The sequence below is a fragment of the Schistocerca gregaria genome, chromosome 2, assembly GCF_023897955.1.
Source record: "Schistocerca gregaria isolate iqSchGreg1 chromosome 2, iqSchGreg1.2, whole genome shotgun sequence".
NCBI lineage: Eukaryota > Metazoa > Arthropoda > Insecta > Orthoptera > Acrididae > Schistocerca > Schistocerca gregaria.
Window position 1 is genome coordinate 890,782,252 of NC_064921.1, and position 25,768 is coordinate 890,808,019.

The following is a 25,768-nucleotide window of genomic DNA, read 5'->3' on the forward strand; positions in this document are numbered from 1 at the left end:
AACAAACATGAGAAGCCATCATCCCTCTTACACATTCATTTGTGTTTATTTCCCTACCAATGCTACCAATACTACCATTTACTTTGTCATTTATGTACTGTACCAAAACTACAGAACCAAAGTTTGACCAGCGAAGACAAGCCTGGAGATGTCCCAGACAGAGGTGGGCTACCAATCTGACTGTCACCTAACAACAAGGAGTGATGGTCTGGGGTATCAATTTATTTCGTAGGACCCTTTTGGTTGTCATCCATGGCACCTTCACAGCACAGTAGTACACACACAATATTCTACACTCTGTTTTGCTGCCCTTCATGGCAAGCCATCCTGGGCTTACATTTCAGCAAAATAATGCCCACCAACTCACAGCAATAGTTACAATTGCTTGTCTTCATGCTTGTCAAACCTTACCATGGCCAGCAAGGTCACTGGATCTCTTCCCCAATTAAGAATGTTTGAGCATAATGGGCAGGGCTTTCCAACCAACTTAGGATTTTGATGATCTAATGTGCTAATTGGACAGGATCTGGCATGGTATCCCTCAGGAAAACATCCAAAAACTCTATCAATCAATTCCAAGCCAAATACTCATTGAATTTTATATCATTTGTTTGTCTGTACATACACATCAAATCTACTGATTTCTGTCCCATTTGGACAATTCCATTGTGGTGGGTCTTTTTCTTCAACACACACACACACACACACACACACACACACACACACACACACACACACACACACAGAGAGAGAGAGAGAGAGAGAGAGAGAGAGAGAGAGAGAGAGAGAGAGAGAGAGAGAGAGAGAGAGAAGGGGGGACGAGGGAAAGGGGGGAAGATTATCTCTTTCTTCTTCTTTTTCTTTAGCATTTATCCACTGGTGGCGGGGTCCACTGCATGTATTCACTGTCTCCATTTTGTTCAACTGTGGGCAATGTCTGGATGAAGACATGCAGTGGCAGCCCATCACTGTCTACGTCTTCCCTTGGGCCTCTTTCCCATAACTTTCACTGTACATACTGTCTTTGCAAACTATCACAGACTGTCCAAACTATCACATGTAGGTTTCTCACATTTTCTGCTGGTTTGGTGTGACTCCTCAAAATGTGATCCAGTCGACTAATGCCACCTCTCTGTCTTAAGTCTCCATAGTCTCCATGACCCCCATCATCATCCTGCCTCTTTTGTAGCCAGCCAATACTCAGTGCCCTAGAGGGCAACTGGACGAATAACAGTCCAATAGATCTTTTACCTCAGATGATCCTTACTCCAACAATCTCAGGTGATGCCTTTTCTCATGCGTCACTCCATCCAAGTTGTCTGTGTCCTTGAGTTGACCTCGTCTGTAAAATGGCCATCGCCAGAGACTGTGTAACTGATGTACTCACATTTTGATATTCTTGGTAGATCTCCTCCATCAACATAGATTGTCCCAACTTCTCATGCGTCTGATGTCATGTACTCAGTTTTCTTTTTGTTCAACCACAGGCCACTTCACACAAGTTGGTCATTCCACTCTTGTGTTTGGTTCTACTTTGTGATTCAGTATACTGTTTTCATTTCTGATTCACAAGATTAAGGCAACAAACAGAGGACAGGAACCACAAAAGATTTTTCAGTCTGTGTAAACTTACCGAGGGGTATCACCACTGATGACCTGATGCACATATATAACATTTTGAAAGAGTTCTGAATTCCAAATACGGTGGTTTGGCTTCTGAAGTGATGCAGGATCATGCTTCAACAAACATACTGATAAAGAAAATAAAAACAGAACAAACAGCAGTCTCTTCTTGTCGTCTTAATTCATTATGGAATGTAAACTTTCTGAATATATACATGACTTTCACCATCCATCTTGCATTCAATGGATACCTTTAGAACATGGAAGGATACCCCACGAGATGGTTCTCTGAGAAAAAAGTTCAAAGTTAATTCAAAAACTATCAATATAATCCTCTCAATATAATCCCTGGCCAGAGACGGCAGCCACATTTAATATGTAAAGTGATTCTAAAATATTTCTGTTTGCTGATGACACTAGCTTGGTAGTGAAGGATGTTGAGTGCAATATAGGCAGTGTATCAAAAGCTGCAGTTCCAAAAATTACTTCATGGCTTGTAAAAAATAAATTGATGCTAAATTGCAAACTCAACTCTTACAGTTTCTAACACACAATTCCATTAAAATTTACAATCTGATTACACAGAATGGGCAAAGGTTTAGTGAGCCTGAACAATTGAAATTCCTGTATGTTCAGATAGGTAGTAAACTGTCACAGAAAGCCTGTATTGAGGATCTTGTTCAAAAGCTGAGTCCTGCTATATTTGCCACTAGAACAGTATTTGCATTAAATGACGGTCCAATGCAAAAATTAGTCTATTTTGCTTATTTTCATTTGCTTGTGACATAAAGTATTATATTCCGAGATAACTCTTCCCACTCAAAAAGAGTATTTTTGGCTCAGAAAAAAAAGGAAATTTGAGTAATATGCAGTATATGTTCAGGAACCTCTTGTTGGCCCCTGTTCAAGAGTCTGGCCTCTCAATATATATATATATATATATATATATATATATATATATATATATATGTGTGTGTGTGTGTGTGTGTGTGTGTGTGTGTGCTTAGTATAAACTGAGTGAAAGCTGCAAATTCTTGGGAATATGCTCATATTGCTAACAAACAAAATTAAAGAATTTTGTTTGTTAGCAATATGAGCTTATTCCCAAGAATTAGCAGCTTTCACTCAGTTTATACTAAGCACAAATCCAATATGTATTTGGATCGCACCTAATTGACTACTGTGCAGAAAGACGTTAAGTGTACTGCTACATCCATTTTCAATAAGCTACCACAAAAATTAAAAGTCTTTGCAGTAATTATTGCATGTTCACATCTAAACTGAAGAATTTCCTCAAGAATTACTTGGATTACTCCTATTCTGTCAGGGAGTTTGTGGAAAAAACTTAAGCCAATTCCTGTGTTATATTGTTCAATATGGTAACATATTTGTATACCCACAGCTTGTCATCTGCACACTTTATTTTATCTATGTTAATTTCATGTACCGACTAATTCCCTGGCAATGGAGATCTACTCCTCAAACTGGTCCTAAGGGAACAAAATAATGTAAGACTTTGACACCTGAAGATGATGACAAAGAGGGCAATAGCTACACAACAGGATGACTGTAAACAATGAAAAATTTGGTGACTAATACTATAGAAAAGCATTTCAGAACAATTGAGATCTAGCAATTAATATAAAAATACATGATGTGGAAACTTTGAAGAAATTTCTGTGGCCAGAGTTTATCCACAACACCTCTACGAAGGATAGATGAGTCATGCACTATTCCTAGATTTTTAAGACAGCAGATGTAAACTTAAGGGGACCACACCCTGCCTATCCAACTCGTGTTAATTTAGGCAAGTATTTGACGCATTTCTGAAAAAAAAACTATTTGATGCAGGACCTTAATATTTTTACTGTGTGTTACATGATGCTAATAGAGTCAGCTGCACTAAAATCTACTTGATCCATTTCATAGTTTATAAGAAATACTTTTTTAAAATTTATTAACAAAAATATTACATTTATTCTGCAGAATTTTTCTTGTGATCTTCCTAAAGGGGGAATATTAATGAATGTAGTACCAGAGGTGGCTTTTTATGTTATGCAGAGACTCTGAAAATTTCATTCATTTATCTATGAATGTTTCTGATATAATGAGGCATATGTACAGAAAATTTTTGTTTGTGGGAAATTTACTTTAAAGAAGAAACTTCTGAAATTTGTTACTTACAGTTAATTAAAACTGTCTTGCTGCATATGATGACCTTCTTTGGCCTCTAGCAGGTCTTCCAGCTTCTTTTTCACCTTCCTGGATATTTGTCTTGCTTTCTTGGCCTTATTAGATGCAGACCTGTCTGCATTAGCTATCCTCATTTTATTGCAGTGTTGCAGCCCAGTGATCATATTTTCATCAGGATTAATTCCAAGCTTTTTCAGTACCCAACACTTCCCAATATTACCACAACTGAATGTCATAACAGCATCATGATTTCCTAGTTTCATTGTATGTATGCCTACAAATACAGTTGTAGGAAGGCTGTTCCAAATTATGCTGTTGAAACATTCATTTGGGTTCTGTGCCTGCCCATGCAGACATTTCCTTAGGAGATCAGGATGAGCCAAGTCTCTGAAAATAGGTTTAACTGCTGTAATAACAGCAGCAGGAAGAGAATGCTGGTGAGAATAAGATTCTCCAACTGCCTGAGCCCTATTATATTTGCACCACAATTCATGACTTGGCTTACCATCAGTACAGGACTTATGGATGAATATGGCCCAAACATCTCTCTTCATTGCCTCCAGATTTTCTTTATTTCTCCTAATTGCCTGCCCATAGTATACCTGCAAGTTTTCTATTTCAGTTTTAGTTAACCGACCCTGTTCAATCAACAATTTTCCATCTTCTAATTTTTTTCCCCTCTCATACCAACAGTTAAGTTTTCTCAGCCTTGTTCCCAAACGTTTTTGTGAACACGGCCTACACATTCTATTTTGTTAATAATGGCATCTTCATATAGCTTAGAGTTCACCACATTGTTGTATGCCTTACTGCCACTATCGCCTAAATATTTGGTGTACCGTACGCCTCTTGTTTCAACAGAGTGATGAAATATTTGTTGCACTCCATGAACTTCCATACCACCATTTGCTCCTCTAAAATTAGCCAAACAGATGTGTTCTTTATGTTCATTGACTTTACAACATTTGCAATATTTAGACATTATCGCCACATCTAACACTTTACTGGTGTCTACAGTGTGACAGTCCACTTCTCCATTCAGAGAAGTATGTCCTCTTTTCTGCCAACTTCCATCAAGTGCAACTGCAATATCTGAACATCCATCATTTTCTTCCACTGCTTCCCTAGCAGCCAGTTTCATGCTTTCCTCAGTGATCTGACATGCAGCTTTCTCTAATATTGAAGTCAGTTTTTCAAATTTATTTGGCGGTTGATGTAAGTTCATCACTGAACAAAATGTGCTCCCTGTAGCCACACCCTTGCCAATGGATCGTAAGGCATAAACTAATCTAGTATCGATTTCATAAAGGCCACTTGCATCTGGTTTTGAAGAACTCATAAATGAAATCTAGTGCAAATTAAATCCAAAGCAACTGCTAGGCCTTTTCTCCCACTGGCACTCTCACAAATTTTCACACTCTGTGACTCACCACACTGTCTACATTGTACGAATTTAGAAATTACATTTGATAATATTCTCAAATTTATAATAATGTTCCTGCACCCCTTGTCACTTACAGTAAATTCATTGTAACTCTCTTGAAATGGCGAGAGCTTCTCTGATGATGCACTTGTTGAAGAATTACAATTAAAAACATCATTGTCAGGCAACATAACCTCTTGTACAGAAAGGTTTCTAAACTTGTTTCCTCTAAATTGTCATTTCTTGAAAATGCCTTAATGTTTCATCATCGTCAATAACACAACAAAACTCACGTAAACAAGCACTGCAAATCTAAGTATAACAATTACTCGCAATCACACTTGAACAAAACTAACTGCGTGTTTGAAAGTGTGTTGTTTTCAAGCAGCAGAAACAAAAGAATACCGACCATTGCATTCCAAGGATAGCCAACACACTTGGGTGTAAATAATAATAATAATAATAATAATAATAATAATAAACAAATCACTAATGTGCAATGTTGGTGATATGAAGATCTAAAATATATGCAGAAAAGTGGGAGTGGCACATAAACACACGTGGTACGAAAATGGTCTTTAAATGTTCGAGAAAAAAAAAAAAAATATTTGCAGCATAATCCTTTTCAGAGTACTTAAATAAAACCTTAATCTATCGAAATATGATGAAAATAGAATTGATTTTTTTTCCGACCTGAACCATGGTGTGGTCCCCTTAATGAAGTAATGGAGGAAACATAACTGGAGGTTGGGATATATACTGATGAGGCAAAACATTATGACCACCTCCTTAATAGCATGATGGTCCACTTTTGGAATGCAAACAGCAGTTTCATGATACAGTTTCAACAAACCCTTCATAGATTTCCAGAGACGTACGTATGACACCAGATGTCTACGTGCAGATTATGCAATTCCCATAAATTATCAGCCAGTGGTTTGTGAGCATGGAAACAGCTAGTGGTAGTGTCCTAAATGTATTCCGTAGGTTTCATATCAAGATAATTTGGTGACCAAGGCCTCAATATGAGCTCACTATTAAGCTCCTCAAGCCACTGTAGCATAATTGTGACCTTGTAACATGCAGAGTTATCCTGCTGGAAGCCGTTAGGAAATACATCAAGTGTGAAGCGGTGAAAGTGGTCCACAATAATGTTCACATAGCACACAGTTGTCAATGTGCCTTTTTTGCTTACCAATGTATGTCTCATGGAAGCCCAGGCAAATGTTCCCCATAGCATAACACTGACCCCAACCACCTACATCTGCAGCACTGTGCAATTTTTTGAGCAGCTGTTCATCTGGACAATGGTGTGTGTTGACACAAACATCAATCTCGTGTATCCAGAAAGATGACTCATCTATCCAGGTGACATATTTCCCTTGCTCCACTGTTAAATGACAATGATCCCATACCCATTTCAATCATAACTGACGATCTCAGTGGGTCAACAAGGGAACACGTAGGAGTCATCTGCCACGCAGCCCTATGCTGAACAATGGGGGCTGAACATGCTCCAAAACACTTCTGCCTGCAAAAGTATTGTACTCTGTCATCAGATATGGCACAGGTCATCACCTATCCAGTAGGCAAGCCTCTGACCTCATCTGTCTGATGAGGTGTGGACATCCAAAACCTTGTTATCTGCTCATGGCTTCACCGGGAACAACCGAATTCACTTTTCAAGATGCTCATCCTCGGGTATCAGGTCATAATAAACTTCCCTTTGTCAATCAAATAATGGAAAATGCAGGATGGAATAATGACAAAATTATGCAAAGAACATATTGCTGCTCACTGTGTAGCAGAGATGTTGAGTGACCGATAGGCACAACAAAAAGACTGTCAAACATTTAAGCTTTTGACCAAAAGGTCTTCTTCTGAATTAGACATCATACACACACATACTTACATAAATGTAGCTCACTCACACATGACGACTGTCTCTGGTTCAGCAACCAGAGACAGTGGTCACGTGCATGTGAGTTGTGTTTGCACACATGAACGCGAGTGTGTGTGTGTGTGTGTGTGTGTGTGTGTGTGTGTGTGTGTGTGTGTGTGTGTGTGTGTGGATGATGATGATGATGATGGTGGTAGTGATTGGTTTGTGCGGCACTCAACTTCTCGGTTATCAGCACCCGTAAAAATTCCCAACCGTTTCTCAGCCCAATTTTGCCACTTTCATGCATGAGGATGAAATGATGAGGACAACACAAAAAACACCCAGTCATCTCAAGGCAGGTGAAAATCCCCGACCCCGCCAGGAACCTGTGCTTGGGAAGCGAGAATGCGACCCCGCGAGACCACGAGCTGCAGAGAGACGTGTGTGTGTGTGGAGGGGGGGAGTAGGGGGGGGGGCAGGGGGTCGAATTCAAAAGAAGGACTTTTGGCCAAAAGCTTACTTGTTTGACAGTCTTTTCATTGTGACTGTTGACAAGTCAACATCGCCACTATATGGAGAGTATCAATCTATCCTTTTTATAATATTGTCATTATTCCCTTTGTTAAAGTCATTTATGCCAGTGGATTTCTCCATTTGCAGCCCATACCATCACTAGAATGATTCCTCATTTGTCTTTGCTCCACTTATATACTTTCCTTACCATGTCATGTGCCTGCAACCCTACCAAGTGGCATTAATCTCAGGGTGGGTAGGTTATAATGTTTAACTCATCAGTGTAGTTTATTGGTACTTGTGTCAAGATCATTCTGTATTTCCCTGTACATCCATAAAACCAGTTTAGTTTAATTTATAATAAATTTATACTTGATTATAACTTCATTAAATAATTTCAACATTATTTCATAAATAGTTCACAATACTGCAGAACAGCTATAATGTTAATGAAAGTTCCTGTAAATTTTAATAAATTATACAGTTATGCCATTCCAGTGTATGCACATAACTTAAATCTTGGAACGCCTGACTATGACAACTGAAGAAAAACTTGTTATTGAACAGGTCACTATTTATTTCGCATAAAAAATGAACAATGAGAACACTGTGAATAAAGTGGTTATCTTCTGGCAACTGCTTCTCTCGTATCTTGGATAAGTTGAGAAGCTGATATGTTTAAAACAGAAAACTTTTTTCCCAGCACCACAGACACTATTTTGGAATAGAAAAGTTTATACACTACATACTTCATGTCATCTGATAGCTATAGGTATCCAGATACATTAATGTCACAAGATACTGAGCCCATGTCTATGAATGCCATACTCACTATCCTGACCCAAGGGAAGTTGAAACTTACCTTCCTTTAACCTGAGAATTGCTGAAGCATCAGTTGCCGGTGAAGTGAAATATCCAGCACTTTCAGAGTCCCAAAACAACTTATCTTGTTGATCTTGAAGTTTCTCTGCCCACTCTAGCCACCTGTCATCCAGACTAGCTTCATACAAGTCCAGCAAGCCTTGGACGACAAATGCATAGTCGTCCAGAAAACCAGAAATTGGACTTGAACTGCAAAAACAGAATACATCATAAGAAACTGCACATTCACTTCTGGCCTTATCAAAGTACAAACCTTTTTTATGTTGACCATTTACTGAAGATGTGCTTAATACGGGAAATATATTTCATTCTCTGAAGTTTTACAAAGCTATGCTACATGAAAAATAAACAGAATATGTTCAATAAGATACAAACTGCTTGATCTCAAGTACTATTCCTTGAGCGCAAGAACTAGATAGCCACAATAAATAAACACAATACAGAATAACAGAATAAACATAATTAATATATTGTGCTGGCACAGAGCAGCCACACACACACACACACACACACACACACACACACACACACACACACACACACACACACACACACAGAGAGAGAGAGAGAGAGAGAGAGAGAGAACATTCTTGCTTGAGAAAGGATTTGTCCGAAAGCTAGCAAAGTTTTCAGTCTTGTTCATGTGCCTGTTGATGACTCAACACCTTTACTGTAACTGCATACTGATTTTGGTGACCCGTTCAAGGGTGCTGGGTGGCTTCTGGCAGGAGACATCCTATAGCAAACAAGCGCTGTACCATCACTGCGAGATATAGGGAGGTGAGTGAGTGTAGCTGTGCCACTACTAGTGCCATGTTGTCATAACGTTCCTGTGCATAGCATATAAATTATTGTGCCATACTCTAAGAATGAAACTAAAAATTAAAGTAACTTTTCCAAACTTTGTCAGTGTATGCTTCAGTATATTAATGTTAACTTTGTAAAGTCTCAGAATCATCAAATGAATATGTTATTTTAAGAAAAAATAGGTGGCATTAAATAACGAACCTGTAAGCTAAAAATTGCTCAGAATGTGCAAATGTATCACAATCAAAAGTTACAAGTCTCAATTTGATCAGGGCAACATTTTTGTCAAAATCGGCATTTTTACAAGAAAATGAAGGTGCTAAATATTAGATTCAGAAAGACGACAATTCTAATGTTGCCTTAGGTTAACGAAAAAACAAAGTACATGACTCCATTAAACTAACTCTAGTAGTTTTCAAGTTATTCACTAAAAACTAAATTTCATATTAGGCTAAGTATCATTTGTAATTGTTAATAGGAAGTTCTAATTACAGTGCTTGATTACCTTCATTAAATAATGCAGCTGTACCAAGTTTCAAGACTCTATTGTGAACAGCAATCTTTCCAAGGAATCTTAAAGAGGCAGATTAATTAATATTACTCCGGCACTGCTATTCTGGCAGTTGTGCACAACGTTATTTATGAGAGTGGACAGTGGCTATTTCATATACACAGGGTGTCCCACTCAAACCTCCCTGATTTCAAGGACCCAGGAGAGAAAAACCACAGTAGATACGACAACAGAAATTGCACCACATTGTAGAGAAACTCTCAGAATTTATATTCCCACATCAGAAGTGCCAAGTATCATCGCCAGATTGCAGCAAGGTTGCATGAAGAGAAAATGACGACTCCACAGCAGAGCGCACAAGCAGTAGTGTGATTAGCAGAAACAAAATTGCCGATTACTGTGCAAAGAAATTATCGTCATGTGTATGAATGTGATCCACCTGATGTGAAAACAATTAAGGAATGGTATAGGAAGTTTCTGGCAACAGGAAGTGTTCTGAAACATTCTGGCGGTGCACATTACGGAGTTTCGGAAGAGACAGTGGAGGACATCAGAAAAAAGTTTCTCAAAAGCCCAAGTAAGTCAATTTGTCAAGTACCTAGGCAACATGATGTACCTCGATCAACATTGCATCGTATAGTTCACTAGTGTCTTTGTATGTGTGCTTACAAGGTGAAAATTCTGCAACATCTGACGCCGAACGACAAACCATGCCGACAACAATTTGCTGTGGATCTGCTGTAGCGTATTGATATGGATGCCAGCTTCCTGGAAAGATGTTTATTCTCAGATGAGGCAACCTTTCATTTATCAGGAAGTGTTAATAGGCATAATGTTTGAATTTGGGGATCACAAAACCTGCACGTTGTCATTGAACATGTTTGTGATAGACCTAAACTAAACGTCTGGTGCGGGCTAATGCACAACAGGATTGTTGGACTGTTCTTTGCAGAGCAAACAGTGAATGGGTCAGTGTATCTGGACATGTTTGAGCAGTTTGTGTACCCTCAGATACAAGACTTGCAACTCAACATCATTTTTCAACAAAATGGAGCTCCACAGCATTGTTCAACAGCTGTTCGCAAGTTCCTGGATAGGAAATTTCCCAATCATTGGTTCGGATGTGGAGGACCCATTGCCTAGCCACCACATTCACCTGACATTATGCCACTTGATTTCTTCATGTAGGGATTCTTGAAGGACCACATGTATGCAACCAAAGTGGACAATATTCCCAAGTTGCAACATTGTATCACTAATGTGATTGCAACAACAACAGAGGAAATGTTACAAAGAACTTGGCAAGAAATTTAATATAGACTCGATATTCTTTGCACTACAAATGGTTCACACGTAGAGGTGTACTGATGATAAACAAATAAATTCTTTGAGATGCTCTACAATGTGGTGCATTTTTCATTGTAGCATCTACTGTAGGTTTTTCTTTTTCCTGGGTCTTTGAAATTAGAGAGGTTTGAGTGGGACACACTGTACAATGAAACCCGTACTGTATGTTTTTGTGTGGCCCAGACTTAAAAAACACAAAACTGATGGAAACGCAGAATCGAGGAAAATGTTAAAACCCCCAAAATACCAAACAAAACAATAAGTAATTGGCATATATGATTAAAAATCGTAATCGTCTTCAATACATTGAATAAAATTTGTAAAAGTGAAGGAAGTTAAATGTGCAATACAATGTTTACACAATAATGTGTGGTAATGAATATCATCATTTATTCAAAAATCACAGATGTGTCACAGCTAGTAAAAACTCAGCAAAAAATTGAAATTGGTATCAGGGTGCAAGGTAATTGAGCTATCACAACAAATTATATGTGAAAATGGGTTTTTGAGAGCTCTTTCCTTTGGGCACATTCAGAAAAAAGCAAAAATTGATGAACATTGTGTGCTAAACCGAAAACTGAGGAGTACTGTGAAAGGGTGTGTTTCCTTCTCTCAATGAGAGATATGACAAATGAGCTTACTTCCCAAGTTTATGTTACAAGCTTATTAGAAGTTGGCTCAGTGAATTTCCATACACTGTGTAAAATGGAAATTTAAAAGAAATCTCAGGTGCTACAGTTTTGCTTCGTGCGTTCTATCATTGCTGCCAATCATTACTGTCAACAGTGTGTGGTACAAAGTAATTACGAGAGTAGTTTATGTAGTTGTTGAACTGTATCATGTCAGATTTGAACATGGAAGTCGTTAAAATGTGCTGTTGCAAAACCCTTGCTCTATTTCCATGTGATATCTCTGCCGTAGCACTTGATCTGCACAAAAAATATATTTTCAGCACTTCACAAAATGCTTCACCCCTACCTGCACTCCTGTTGTTGAAGGGTAACTCCCCCTCTCCACACATTTAGCAGGAGAGCTCATTTTATGAGTGTCAGTGTGGTGTGGTGACTGCACTGACTAGTGGGTGATGTAACAAGTCACTAGCCAATACGAGCTCACTAGCCAGAAATGGAAGTTTCCTTTCTTCGGACCCCGTGTCTGAATTTAAAAGATTGATAATTGATAGTGTTGCTGAATACAGTACATCAGAAATACATGAAAAAAGAAAGGACTGAGTTACAAGTGGCACAGGAAAAGGTGGCAGCTGGGCTCCTTCATCATATATTGACTCAGTCCAGAACACTTCACATCAACTGCCCTGTTTTTCCATTGCTGCCGCAGTTTAGCAGTAGTTGTATCATAACTGCAAAATGAAGTTAAACATTGCAAGCTGTGTTGGCAATGCCAATCATGGATTATATAAGCGTTTCCTCTCCCAAATCCCACAATGACCTAAAATATTCCCTTCACTCCACCACCACACATAGTGCAAACCGTCTATCTTTTATGCCACTTATATAACTGTTCAGCCACATCAAATGTTAATAGGAAGAAAACAGGGCAAAGTCAAGTGAGATGTTGAGTAAGAATGTAGAATCAAGGTGAAGCTTACTAGGAAGAAATGTAAAATTTTTAGCATTGATCTTATGGGTTTTTCACTGGGGCTATAAATTTACGGTGTAAATTTGCAAAAAGCATAAAATTGAAGAACGTAAAATTGAATTTCCACTGTATATAAGAGGTTACCTGTCAACGATTCACAGTGGCAAAGTGTTTTGATGCTATATGAAAGCAAGAGTGGTCTGGAAGACCAACTTGGGTACTTTGGCCCTGAGCAGGTGGGCAAGGCAAATGCCCAGCCAGCATTTTCAGAGATGGCTGCAAAGTGTCGCAACATAGGTGATTAATGCACCATGATAGGAAAATGAATGGAGGTTTAAATGTAGCAAAATTTTATGAGTAAAAACGCAAATCAGTCAGCGAAGCCGTAGACTTCTTGTTGGTATGCCATCGAGACTTTAACACGAGTCAAAAGAAAATACGCAAAGTTTCAGGGGCAGTGATTGAACCCTAACTTAACTAACAGAATAACAACATCTGATTGCAAAAAAAACACCTGGGTATCCTGTTGCACTATGTTGACTAGGAAACAAACATTTTGTCCATGGTAAATTGCATTAATGAGCAGATTTTTGGAACTGTCTTCAGTGCAGCTTTCAGTAATTACTGCTTATTAGAGGTGGACCTGGCAGTGGCCGTCCCATCCCTTCTGTTATATAATGTACTTTTCCCAAAGCTCTCCATTCTCGGCCTTGTGTCCACCTTCTTACCCTTTCATGTAATATGTCCTTCCACTCTACTGCTGAAACACTGAATCTTTCTCTTATGAGAAGTTGTGCTTTGTTACCTGTTCTGATGATAACACTTCTGTTCGAAGTTTAAAAACATAAAACTGTTTCAAGTCAACAATTATGAAAAAGCTAGTTTCACAATACTTTGACACCATCAAAATCGATCTGGTAAGAAGACAATAACATGAGCTACAAATAAAGCCGTCAACAAAATAATGTATGAAAGCAGCTATAAAAGAAATCCAGCCATTGCCCTAAAGGCTCCCACATAGGGAAGCAAATGAGAGGGGCCAATTCCAACCAGATTTGGCCCAAAGTTAATACCATATTTACTCGAATCTAAGCCGCACTCGAATCTAAGCCGCACCTGAAAAATGAGACTCGAAATCAAGGAAAAAAATTTTCCCGAATCTAAGCCGCACCTGAAATTGTAGACTTGAAATTCAAGGGGAGAGTAAAGTTTTAGGCCGCACCTCCAAATCGAAACAAAGTTGGCCCATTGTAATATGAGACACAATTTAGGTCGAATGAATGACGATACAGCTACAGTAGTTTGGTTCGAGTAGTAAGCTTAGCAGTTAAGCTTTACCAGGTAGCCATTGCTATGCGTCAGGCGCTCCGTCCGTATTTATACGGGTTGTTGTTGTTGTTGTCTTCAGTCCTGAGACTGGTTTGATGCAGCTCTCCATGCTACTCTATCCTGTGCAAGCTGCTTCATCTCCCAGTACCTACTGCAACCTACATCCTTCTGAATCTGCTTAGTGTACTCATCTCTCGGTCTCCCTCTACGATTTTTACCCTCCACGCTGCCTCCAATGCTAAATTTGTGATCCCTTGATGCCTCAAAACATGTCCTACCAACCGATCCCTTCTTCTAGTCAAGTTGTGCCACAAACTTCTCTTCTCCCCAATCCTATTCAATACCTCCTCATTAGTTACGTGATCTATCCACCTTACCTTCAGTATTCTTCTGTAGCACCACATTTCGAAAGCTTCTATTCTCTTCTTGTCCAAACTAGTTATCGTCCATGTTTCACTTCCATACATGGCTACACTCCAAACAAATACTTTCAGAAACGACTTCCTGATACATAAATCTATATTCGATGTTAACAAATTTCTCTTCTTCAGAAACGCTTTCCTTGCCATTGCCAGTCTACATTTTATATCCTCTCTACTTCGACCATCATCAGTTATTTTACTTCCTAAATAGCAAAACTCCTTTACTACTTTAAGTGTCTCATTTCCTAATCTAATTCCCTCAGCATCACCCGATTTAATTTGACTACATTCCATTATCCTCGTTTTGCTTTTGTTAATGTTCATCTTATATCCTCCTTTCAAGACACTGTCCATTCCGTTCAACTGCTCTTCCAAGTCCTTTGCCGTCTCTGACAGAATTACAATGTCATCGGCGAACCTCAAAGTTTTTACTTCGTCTCCGTGAATTTTAATACCTACTCCAAATTTTTCTTTTGTTTCCTTTACTGCTTGCTCAATATACAGATTGAATAACATCGGGGAGAGGCTACAACCCTGTCTCACTCCTTTCCCAACCACTGCTTCCCTTTCATGCCCCTCGACTCTTATTACTGCCATCTGGTTTCTGTACAAATTATAAATAGCCTTTCGCTCCCTGTATTTTACCCCTGCCACCTTTAGAATTTGAAAAAGAGTATTCCAGTCAACATTGTCAAAAGCTTTCTCTAAGTCTACAAATGCTAGAAACGTAGGTTTGCCTTTTCTTAATCTTTCTTCTAATATAAGTCGTAAGGTCAGTATTGCCTCACGTGTTCCAACATTTCTACGGAATCCAAACTGATCCTCCCCGAAGTCTGCATCTACCAGTTTTTCCATTCGTCTGTAAAGAATTCGCGTTAGTATTTTGCAGCCGTGGCTTATTAAACTGATAGTTCGGTAATTTTCACATCTGTCAGCACCTGCTTTCTTTGGGATTGGAATTATTATATTCTTCTTGAAGTCTGAGGGTATTTCGCCTGTCTCATACATCTTGCTCACCAGCTGGTAGAGTTTTGTCATGACTGGCTCTCCCAAGGCCGTCAGTAGTTCTAATGGAATGTTGTCTACTCCGGGGGCCTTGTTTCGACTCAGGTCTTTCAGTGCTCTGTCAAACTCTTCACGCAGTATCATATCTCCCATTTCGTCTTCATCTACATCCTCTTCTATTTCCATAATATTGTCCTCAAGTACGTCGCCCTTGTATAAACCTTCTATATACTCCTTCCACCTTTCTGCCTTCCCTTCTTTGCTTAGAACTGGGCTGCCATCTGAGCTCTTGATATTCATACACGTGGTTCTCTTCTCTCCAAAGGTCTCTTTAATTTTCCTGTAGGCAGTATCTATCTTACCCCTAGTGAGATAAGCTTCTACATCCATACATTTGTCCTCTAGCCATCCCTGTTTAGCCATTTTGCACTTCCTGTCGATCTCATTTTTGAGACGTTTGTATTCCTTTTTGCCTGCTTCATTTACTGCATTTTTATATTTTCTCCTTTCATCAATTAAATTCAATATTTCTTCTGTTACCCAAGGATTTCTAGCAGCCCTCGTCTTTGTACCTACTTTATCCTCTGCTGCCTTCACTACTACATCCCTCAGAGCTACCCATTCTTCTTCTACTGTATTTCTTTCCCCTATTCCTGTCAATTGTTCCCTTATGCTCTCTCTGAAACTCTGTACAACCTCTGGTTCTTTCAGTTTATCCAGGTCCCATCTCCTTAATTTCCCACATTTTTGCAGTTTCTTCAGTTTTAATCTACAGGTCATAACCAATAGATTGTGGTCAGAGTCCACATCTGCCCCTGGAAATGTCTTACAACTTAAAACCTGGTTCCTAAATCTCTGTTTTACCATTATATAATCTATCTGATACCTTTTAGTATCTCCAGGGTTCTTCCACGTATACAACCTTCTTTCATGATTCTTAAACCAAGTGTTAGCTATGATTAAGTTGTGCTCTGTGCAAAATTCTACTAGGCGGCTTCCTCTTTCATTTCTTAGCCCCAATCCATATTCACCTACTATGTTTCCTTCTCTCCCTTTTCCTACACTCGAATTCCAGTCACCCATTACTATTAAATTTTCGTCTCCCTTCACTATCTGAATAATTTCTTTTATTTCATCGTACATTTCTTCAATTTCTTCATCATCTGCAGAGCTAGTTGGCATATAAACTTGTACTACTGTAGTAGGTGTGGGCTTCGTATCTATCTTGGCCACAATAATGCGTTCACTATGCTGTTTGTAGTAGCTTACCCGCATTCCTATTTTCCTATTCATTATTAAACCTACTCCTGCATTACCCCTATTTGATTTTGTGTTTATAACCCTGTAGTCACCTGACCAGAAGTCTTGTTCCTCCTGCCACCGAACTTCACTAATTCCCACTATATCTAACTTTAACCTATCCATTTCCCTTTTTAAATTTTCTAACCTACCTGCCCGATTAAGGGATCTGACATTCCACGCTCCGATCCGAAGAACGCCAGTTTTCTTTCTCCTGATAACGATTTATACGGGTACCCTTCCTTTTTCACGTGCTTCATCTGGTTTGGATTGATTGCTTATTTTTCTTTGATCTGATAAGTGCCGTTCTGTTTGTTTACATCACTCTAAGCTGAAAATGCATTACTGTACTGTGTCATGCACTGTTTGTCGTATTCTGATAATCAGTGTTTACGACCTATTCCGCTCGCGGCATGGCTTGCTTTTGTGCGCTCTACCGCCGCTTACAATTAAAAAAATGAAAAAGAGAGGAATCGTCTCATTAGTGAAACAATGGCAAGAGACTGCTATTTCTTGTTACTAACACTGCTGCTTTCTTTGACAATGATCAACAAGATCCAAATAATAGACTGTGTATGATAGAAGATGTTCTGAACGAGAGTTTAGCGAAAATTTTTCTCCGTTTGAAAATCTTTGCAGACGCCTCTTTAGTACATAACATTCTCCATTTGAAAATCTTTGCAGACGCCTCTTTAGTACATAACATTCTGCACAGAAATTAGTCATCTTAGATTTAAAAATCTAGTCAATTGACGTGCTTCATTTCTGACTATCACTATTAGGCATAAGAATAATACGAATATAAACATGAAATGATATGTATATTCTCCCGCGTTTGCTGTTGTCTCACTGTAGTTTCGTAGTTTATTAAGCAGACTGGATTTAAATGAGATAGCAGCAAACATGAAGAGAATACTGCATGTGATTCACAATTCATAAAAGTTCCTATTAGCAACCATCTCTTCTCATAGGTAGAAAAAATTCAGAACGTAGAGTTGGCCATATTGACAAACATCCCAAACAGTCTTGCCAGTCCGATTTTCGCAGTACAGTACATTGAAATGATGCTACATTCGAAGATGAACAATACGTAATTTGTATTTACTTCGTTGGATAATGTATGAAAATGCAGTGGTCGAAACTCGGGGCGGAGAAAAAAATCTCGTCTTCTACAGTTTTTTCTGGCGCAGAGGTTTTGGTGCCAGTATTTATCTTTGTGCCTGGAAAGCATGCCTGTGAATCGCTAATGTGTAGACATATTCGACGGCAGAAGTTAGTTGTGGCGGCACCTACCAACATTTTTCAGAACTTCCACTTACTTTGCACTCGATTCCAAGCTGCAGGAAAAAAGTGCGACTTAGATTCGAGTAAATACGGTAACACAATTGTGACCAGTTCTCACCCTTGTTGCCAGCAGACTTTCAGCCTAAACATTCCATGTCTTAGAAAAAATTATTATAACTTGAGCTAAATTAGAACACTAAGTCAAAGTAGGAATCTAAAGCTACTGTGTGGGGGCCCACAGTCAGTACTAAATGTGAGGAGACTAACAGTCATGTGCTTTTCCTACCAGTGGCAACTGGCAATAGGTTTCTAATCTTCCACTTAAATATACAGTCATTTTGAAACAGATTAAATGAAATGGAGATCATCTTAAACACAAACCCCTATCATATCTTCTGTATAAATGAGTGCGTGCACAGGAAAGCTGAATCTGATGTGTACATTCCTGATGGATATGTGCAAACAAACACTTTCTGTGAGACTAGAATTAGCTATGATGGATTATCTATTTTTGTAAAGAAAGTGTTTAACACTAGCTATGAGACACTAAATGTCGAAATGTTTTCTCAAGAGGAAGTTTTTGAAATTGCTGGATTTATCTTCTCCTAGTATTAAGACAATACTTTTCTCTGTCTGCCTTTATCCACAATCTGATGTTACTGCATTACGTGAATATGTTGAGAATCTCACTAATTACTTGGAGATGGAATATGGCAACTTCAGGCTTGTATTTATTTGGTGACAATTTTGACATTAGGTGTAAGACTCAAATTGTGGCCAGCTTTTTAAGGCACTTACAAGCTGACAGTTTGTGCTGTATTGATGAACATCCAACAAGACAAGATGTCTGCTTCGACAATATAATTACCAACATTAATAAAACTGGATTAGACTGTGGCTTGATAGATCCAATATTATCATATCATGATAGATCCAATATTATCATATCACCAAGGCATATGGGTGATTATTGAAAGTGTTAATTATGGTGTACAGTAAACGTCCTAGGTTAAGATGTTAAAAGCAGATCGCATTATGCTCAAGGGACAAGTTATCCAAAGTTGTGTGTAAAAGTCTGAGTAATTGTGACAACACTAACAGTGCATTTGATATGTTTAGTGATACTCTAATTTAATAAATGTTGACCACAAGTAACTCTGATGGTCAAAACTGATCATGCACCAGAATAAACCACACTGATACCCCTGACCTAAAAGAATTCACAGATTCCTACTTCATACATAGTAAAAGGTGGCGATCCCGTTACGGAACAGACACATAGAGAGAGAAAAAAACACCATATCAATGAAACACAGGAACAAGCAAGCGACTCCAGTATCACCTGACGTGCTAAGTAATTTTTTCACAAACAGTGAAAATCATGGAAAATCTGTTACCTCATAAATAGATGAAAATAGTTCTGACAATACCTTGGATAACACAGGCCTATCTGATTTGAGAGGCAGGACTATCAAGTGGACTCAGATTAGTTGCTAGATTGAACCCAACATTGTATCTAAACTAGGTAACACACATAGTAAAAATACCTACAGTTTCTCAAATTACATCCTGAAACACACCACTGACATTAAAGTGTCTCCTCTAACTTATCTCATAAACTTCATGCTTCAAGCTGGATATTCCCATGATGCTTTGAAATTTACAATTGTTTTTCCAATTTATAAAAACGGAGATAAAAACAGTCCTGACAGCTGTAGGCCAATACCAATCATTCCCATAATATCTAAGGTCACTAAGCACTGCATGAAAGAGCAACTATTCAGCTACTTTAAGAACAATTTTCTAACCTCTTCTTTGATGTATGGCTTTCATTGTGTTCTATTCACCACTTGAGCTGTAAAATGTCCAGTCAGAGATATTTTGGAATGGTTTGAAAGTTATTTTTTTACCTGTGCTGGGACTTGTTGATCTCAGCAAAGCATATGGCACTGTATCACATGACATCCTAATGCTTAGATTTGAAAGCTATGGAATCAAGGATAATGAACTATTGTTAACCAAATCATATCTCTTAGACATAAAACAAATTGCCACTGTAAGTATTTGTAGGTTCAGTGTCCTACTTGTTACTACAGGAGTGCCAAAAGGTTCTGTCTTGGCCCCTTTTTCTTATATACATAAATGAACTACCTAGTTCTTTTCCCTACAAGACTATATGTTGATAATAAAACCCTGATAGTGAGTGATACTAATGCAGATGAAGTGAAAAGGAAACAATGACTGGTTGATAAGTTTACACAGTGGCTACAGAAAAATGAGAACAAAACAGAGACAATATACTTCTACCTCCATTAAGTAAATAAAAAGGTACATGAGACTGAATCTGTCAGCCTACTATGAATTCATTTGGCTCCACAACTGAAACGAGATGCACTCACAGACCAATTGTGCATTAAACTATCATGTGTAATTTACTTGCAATGCAAATTAAAACCATGTGTCAATAAGGAACAGGTTCAATCTTCATTTTATACTTTCTTCCATTCTCACTTAACTTATAGAAATATCTTATGTGACAACTATTATGGAGTGAAAACAGTGTTCATGACCAAAAAAAAGTAGTGAGAACAATTGCAGGCATTCCAACAGTCATGCCAGCCACATTTCAAAGATCTAAAAATATCATCAGTACCTTCCCCCCATATTAAAGCCTGTCTCTACATAGTTAAAAAAAAAAAAAAAAAAAAAAAAAAAAAAACCCACAGCCAGAGACTTTAACTTACAGTAGTTCTATCCACTCCTAAGGAACAAAGAATATAAATAATATAGTTTTAGAATATACTAGATTAAGCAAGTCCCTACATAGTTATAATAGCGTGTTTCTAAATCACATTGTTTCTAAACCAAATTGTGTGAATCTTTTATTTGTGCCTATCGCGACTCGGCACCTCCGTTATATGGTGAGTAGCAACTTTCCTTCTCTGGTATTGTTATAAAGCACACACTTAATTTTTAATGTAAACAAGGTATGAAAAGATAAGATTCCTACTTACCATAAAGATGACATGTTAAGTTACAGAAAGGCACAAAAAAGTAAGAGAAACACACCATTCATTCACATAAGCAAGCACATCTCATGCGCATCATAGCCAACATTGGCACATCAGACCAGAATACATTCTGGTTCAAGCTTCCAGCATTGGCAGTCATGTGTGTGCGAGATGATGCTTGTGTGAATGAATGGTGTGCATTTTTTCTGGTCTGAGCTGGTGGAGACAGCAGTCATTTGTGCATGAGGCGTGCTTGCTTGTGTGAATGAATTGGTCTGCAACTTAATATGTCATCTTTAAGGAAAGTAGCAAACTATCTTTTCCTACATTGTTGATATTTCAACCTGGAGTTTCCATTGTTTAATTTTTAATGTAAAATTTAAATGCAATAATTATTTTTCAAAATAAAATATTATTACTGTATATACGTCTAACTCTAAGTGATATACACAATCAGTGGTTGATGAATAAACATGAAAAATAGTTTTTTCCTGAGCACACTTCTTCAAATACGCACCAATCTATTTGTAATTAATTTTAGGTCTCCGTAGCTCTTCAATAAATCAATCTCTCATTTGTATTGCTTCTTCAAATGTCTCACAACATGCCAATCTTATTGCTTGCCCAACACCCTGCAGCCCATTCAAAAATGTATCTAATATCCTTTGTCCAGCTTCAAACAATTCTCCGTCATTGTTGTCACTGAGCTCATACATGTTAGCATTAATTTTCCTAATGCGACCCACAAAATGTTTGATGGATTCTCAACTTAAAATGTGTTTGCTGTGGAGCTGCTTCCTGCAAAATTTAGCTGTGCTTTTCTTCTTGTACCATTGCACAAATGATTTTTAAATTTGTCATAAGTGCAAATGAACATTAGGGATCAAAGAAAAGTTCCTAGCTACCACTATGTAAATTGCACTTTCAGTGGTTCTATCTGAGGACTGCTAATTGCTTGACCCACATCACTTCTATCTTCTGCATAAGTTATGCTAACCACTACTTCACTTATTAAACATTTGTATGCAGAAGTCACTGATGATGGTGACAGAGCAATAGATGGTGTTGATTTAACATGAACAGCTTTTATTGACTGCCTGTGGCCTTGCACGGAGTAAGCTGACGTGTAATGTGTGTACTGAGCACTGCAAGGTATGCACTCACTCACACTCCCTACTTCTGCAGGCTCTTACAGGAGCTTTATACTCAGATGCCAAAAACTGCACAGTTACCAATTACTGTAGTGGCACACAGACTTTATCTGCATGTATTGAACTGCTTTATTTGAAATATTAGATACAAACAGCATCATAATAGTGTAAAAGGAGAAGCAACATTTTTTACAGTGCTAGTCAATGCTGATAGTCACTGGCAACCAAAAACAACCGTGCGAGAAGGCGCAATGGTTAGCACACTGGACTCACATTTGGGAGGATGACTGTTCAAACCCATGTCCAGCCATCTTGATTTAGGTTTCCCATGATTTCCCTAAATCACTTCAGAGAAATGGTGGGATGATTCCTTTGAAAGGGTAAGGGCAATTTCCTTCGCTATCCTTCCTTCATCCAACAGGACCGAAGACCTCACTGTTTGGTCCCCTCCCCAAAAACCAACCAACCAATCAAGCAGAAGACAAGTAGCCTTAGCGTTAAATCAAAGAAATGTGATAAATTTCTTTTAATTACAAGAGATCATTCAGGGTGAGGTAGAGGGTGTTTGTTGTAAGGGCAATTTCAAAATACAAGTTCCAGCATAACTTCCAGACACGGCATAATTGTCGGCCAACTGTATACAATTGAAAGAGACTACTTTAGAAAAGGCTTTATCTGCCAGGATTCACACTTATTTTCTCAATGAATAAAACGCTCATTTTCATTTGTTACTGAAGTAGTCTCACACCTAAAACATATGTGGTTAATGATTTTTTTCAACAGAAAACTAAGTGATTTCAACATGCAAGGTTGGCAAACAACTACAAAATTATTAAATAAATATACAACTCAAACTTTATGATAGTAAAACTTACATTTGAACTACACTGCCATCTTCACCTCTGTAGCAACTTCGTAACAGAGTCTGATTTTGGGGATTGTACAAGTGTTCCTTTATGAAATTTGCTGCCTTAATAGCTCTCTCAGCATATGATTTATCTTGTAAGGCTTCATAAGCTTTAGAATATCCTGATATCATCAACCCTGCAACCATACATAGCACTTTAGAAGTTTTAACAAATAATATTAACTTTTATTTTATTTCTTTAACTATTTCCTTTCCAGTGGGCCCACAGCTTTTATGAGGTCAAAGAACAATTCATCTTATTTTAAGTATAAGTTTTTTGCTGCACTATTTATTTATTTACTCATAGTGACACAAGTTACATGACAAGTTTGTTTTGGCTTTTTGCCATTATCAAGTTTACCTGGGAAGATGGTATAATATGTATAATATCATTCTTTATATCTATGTTAGTCCATGTCTGCAAATGGCACCTTATGCTTACATCTTAGTTGGTACGATGTGGTCCATATGAAACATTGGAGCATAAATGTCTTATCTTTTTGTTGTGATATGATCGTTTTATCTATATGTTTATTTATTATTTGTGTGATCTTGCAAAGCTTATTGACTACTTCAGCTCCATTTATGCTACATGTTTTCAATGGAATTTCTGTTTTGCAGAAAGTCAGTGATTATATTTAATTTTTCAGAGATACCATTTTGTGATCTTTACATAAAATACATTTTTTTCTTATCTGTTTGTTCAGTGAAGATGTCTTTGGGTATTTTTCTGTATGAGCGTCAATTTTTTTTCCTCCAAAATATTCATTGTATCCTTTACATACATTGTGTAGAATTCTTCAGTTTTTCAATATCTTCTAATTTATGTGCTTTGCTTTTTAAACACATGTTGAATGCAGATTGGTTGCTTTTACCACTTCACGTGTGTTTTTTCAATCTGATTTCAAAATACCTGCCTGTCTGTTTGGCTGATATAAAATTTATTGCAATGGTCACAAGAAAGTTTGTAGATACCTGGATTTGAAGAATATATATATATATATATATATATATATATATATATATTAAAAATAAAGATTCCAAGACTTACCAAGCGGGAAAGCGCCGGCAGACAGGCACATGAACAAAACACACAAACATACACACAAAATTGCTAGCTTTCACAACCGATGGTTGCTTCTTCAGGAAGGAGAGGGAAAGACGAAAGGATGTGGGTTTTAAGGGAGAGGGTAAGGAGTCATTCCAATCCTGGGAGCGGAAAGACTTCCCTTAGGGGAAAAAAAGGACAGGTGTACACTCGCACACACATACACACACATATCCATCTGTGTATGTGCGGATGGACATGTGCGTGTATGTGTGTGCGAGTGTACACCCGTCCCTCCTTTCCCCCAAGGGAAGTCCCTCCGCTCCCAGGATTGGAACGACTCCCCACCCTCTCCCCCAAAACCCACATCCTTTCGTCTCTCCCTCTCCTTCCTGAAGAAGCAACCATCGGTTGCGAAAGCTAGCAATTCCGTGCGTGTGCCTTAATCCTACTCCCAACATCACCACAGCTGAATCCCAGGCTATCCGTGATCTGAAAGCTGACCGATCCATCATCATTCTTCCGGCTGACAAGGGTTCCACAACTGTGGTACTTGATCGTCGGGAGTATGTGGCTGAGGGACTGCGTCAGCTTTCAGACAACTCTACGTACAAAGTTTGCCGAAGTAATCCCATTCCTGATGTCCAGGCGGAGCTTCAAGGAATCCTCAGAACCTTAGGCCCCCTACAAAACCTTTCACCTGACTCCATCAAACTCCTCACCCCACCGTCACCTCGCACTCCTACCTTCTACCTACTTCCTAAAATTCACAAACCCAAACATCCTGGCCGCCCCATTGTAGCTGGTTACCAAGCCCCCACAGAACGTATCTCTGCCTACGTAGATCAACACCTTCAACCCATTACATGCAGTCTCCCATCCTTCATCAAAGACACCAACCACTTTCTCGAACGCCTGGAATCCGTACCCAGTCTGTTACCCCCAGAAACCATCCTGGTAACCATTGATGCCACTTCCCTATACACAAATATCCCGCACGTCCAGGGCCTCGCTGCAATGGAGCACTTCCTTTCACGCCGATCACCTGCCACCCTACCTAAAACCTCTTTCCTCGTCACCTTAGCCAGCTTCATCCTGACCCACAACTTCTTCACTTTTGAAGGCCAGACATACCAACAATTAAAGGGAACAGCCATGGGTACCAGGATGGCCCCCTCATATGCCAACCTATTTATGGGTCGCTTAGAGGAAGCCTTCTTGGTTACCCAAGCCTGCCAACCCAAAGTTTGGTACAGATTTATTGATGACATCTTCATGATCTGGACTCACAGTGAAGAACAACTCCAGAATTTCCTCTCCAACCTCAACTCCTTTGGTTCCATCAGATTCACCTGGTCCTACTCCAAATCCCATGCCACTTTCCTAGATGTTGACCTCCATCTGTCCAATGGCCAGCTGCACACATCCGTCCACATCAAACCCACCAACAAGCAACAGTACCTCCATTATGACAGCTGCCACCCATTCCATATCAAACGGTCCCTTCCCTACAGCCTAGGCCTTCGTGGCAA

The 25,768-nt window shown here is 38.6% G+C and overlaps 1 protein-coding gene across 1 annotated transcript in view; it reads right to left on the reverse strand.

Annotated features, from left to right (window-relative positions):
• LOC126335330 (spermatogenesis-associated protein 20) overlaps positions 1 to 25,768 on the reverse strand; it is a 293,157-nt gene that overhangs the window by 185,533 nt on the left and 81,856 nt on the right. The window contains exons 9-10 of the mRNA XM_049998487.1: positions 23,157 to 23,325; positions 8,497 to 8,705 (exon numbers count right to left, since the gene is read on the reverse strand). Of these exons, the coding sequence (XP_049854444.1) occupies positions 8,497 to 8,705; positions 23,157 to 23,325 (378 nt within the window). The remainder of the gene's footprint in view (positions 1 to 8,496; positions 8,706 to 23,156; positions 23,326 to 25,768) is intronic.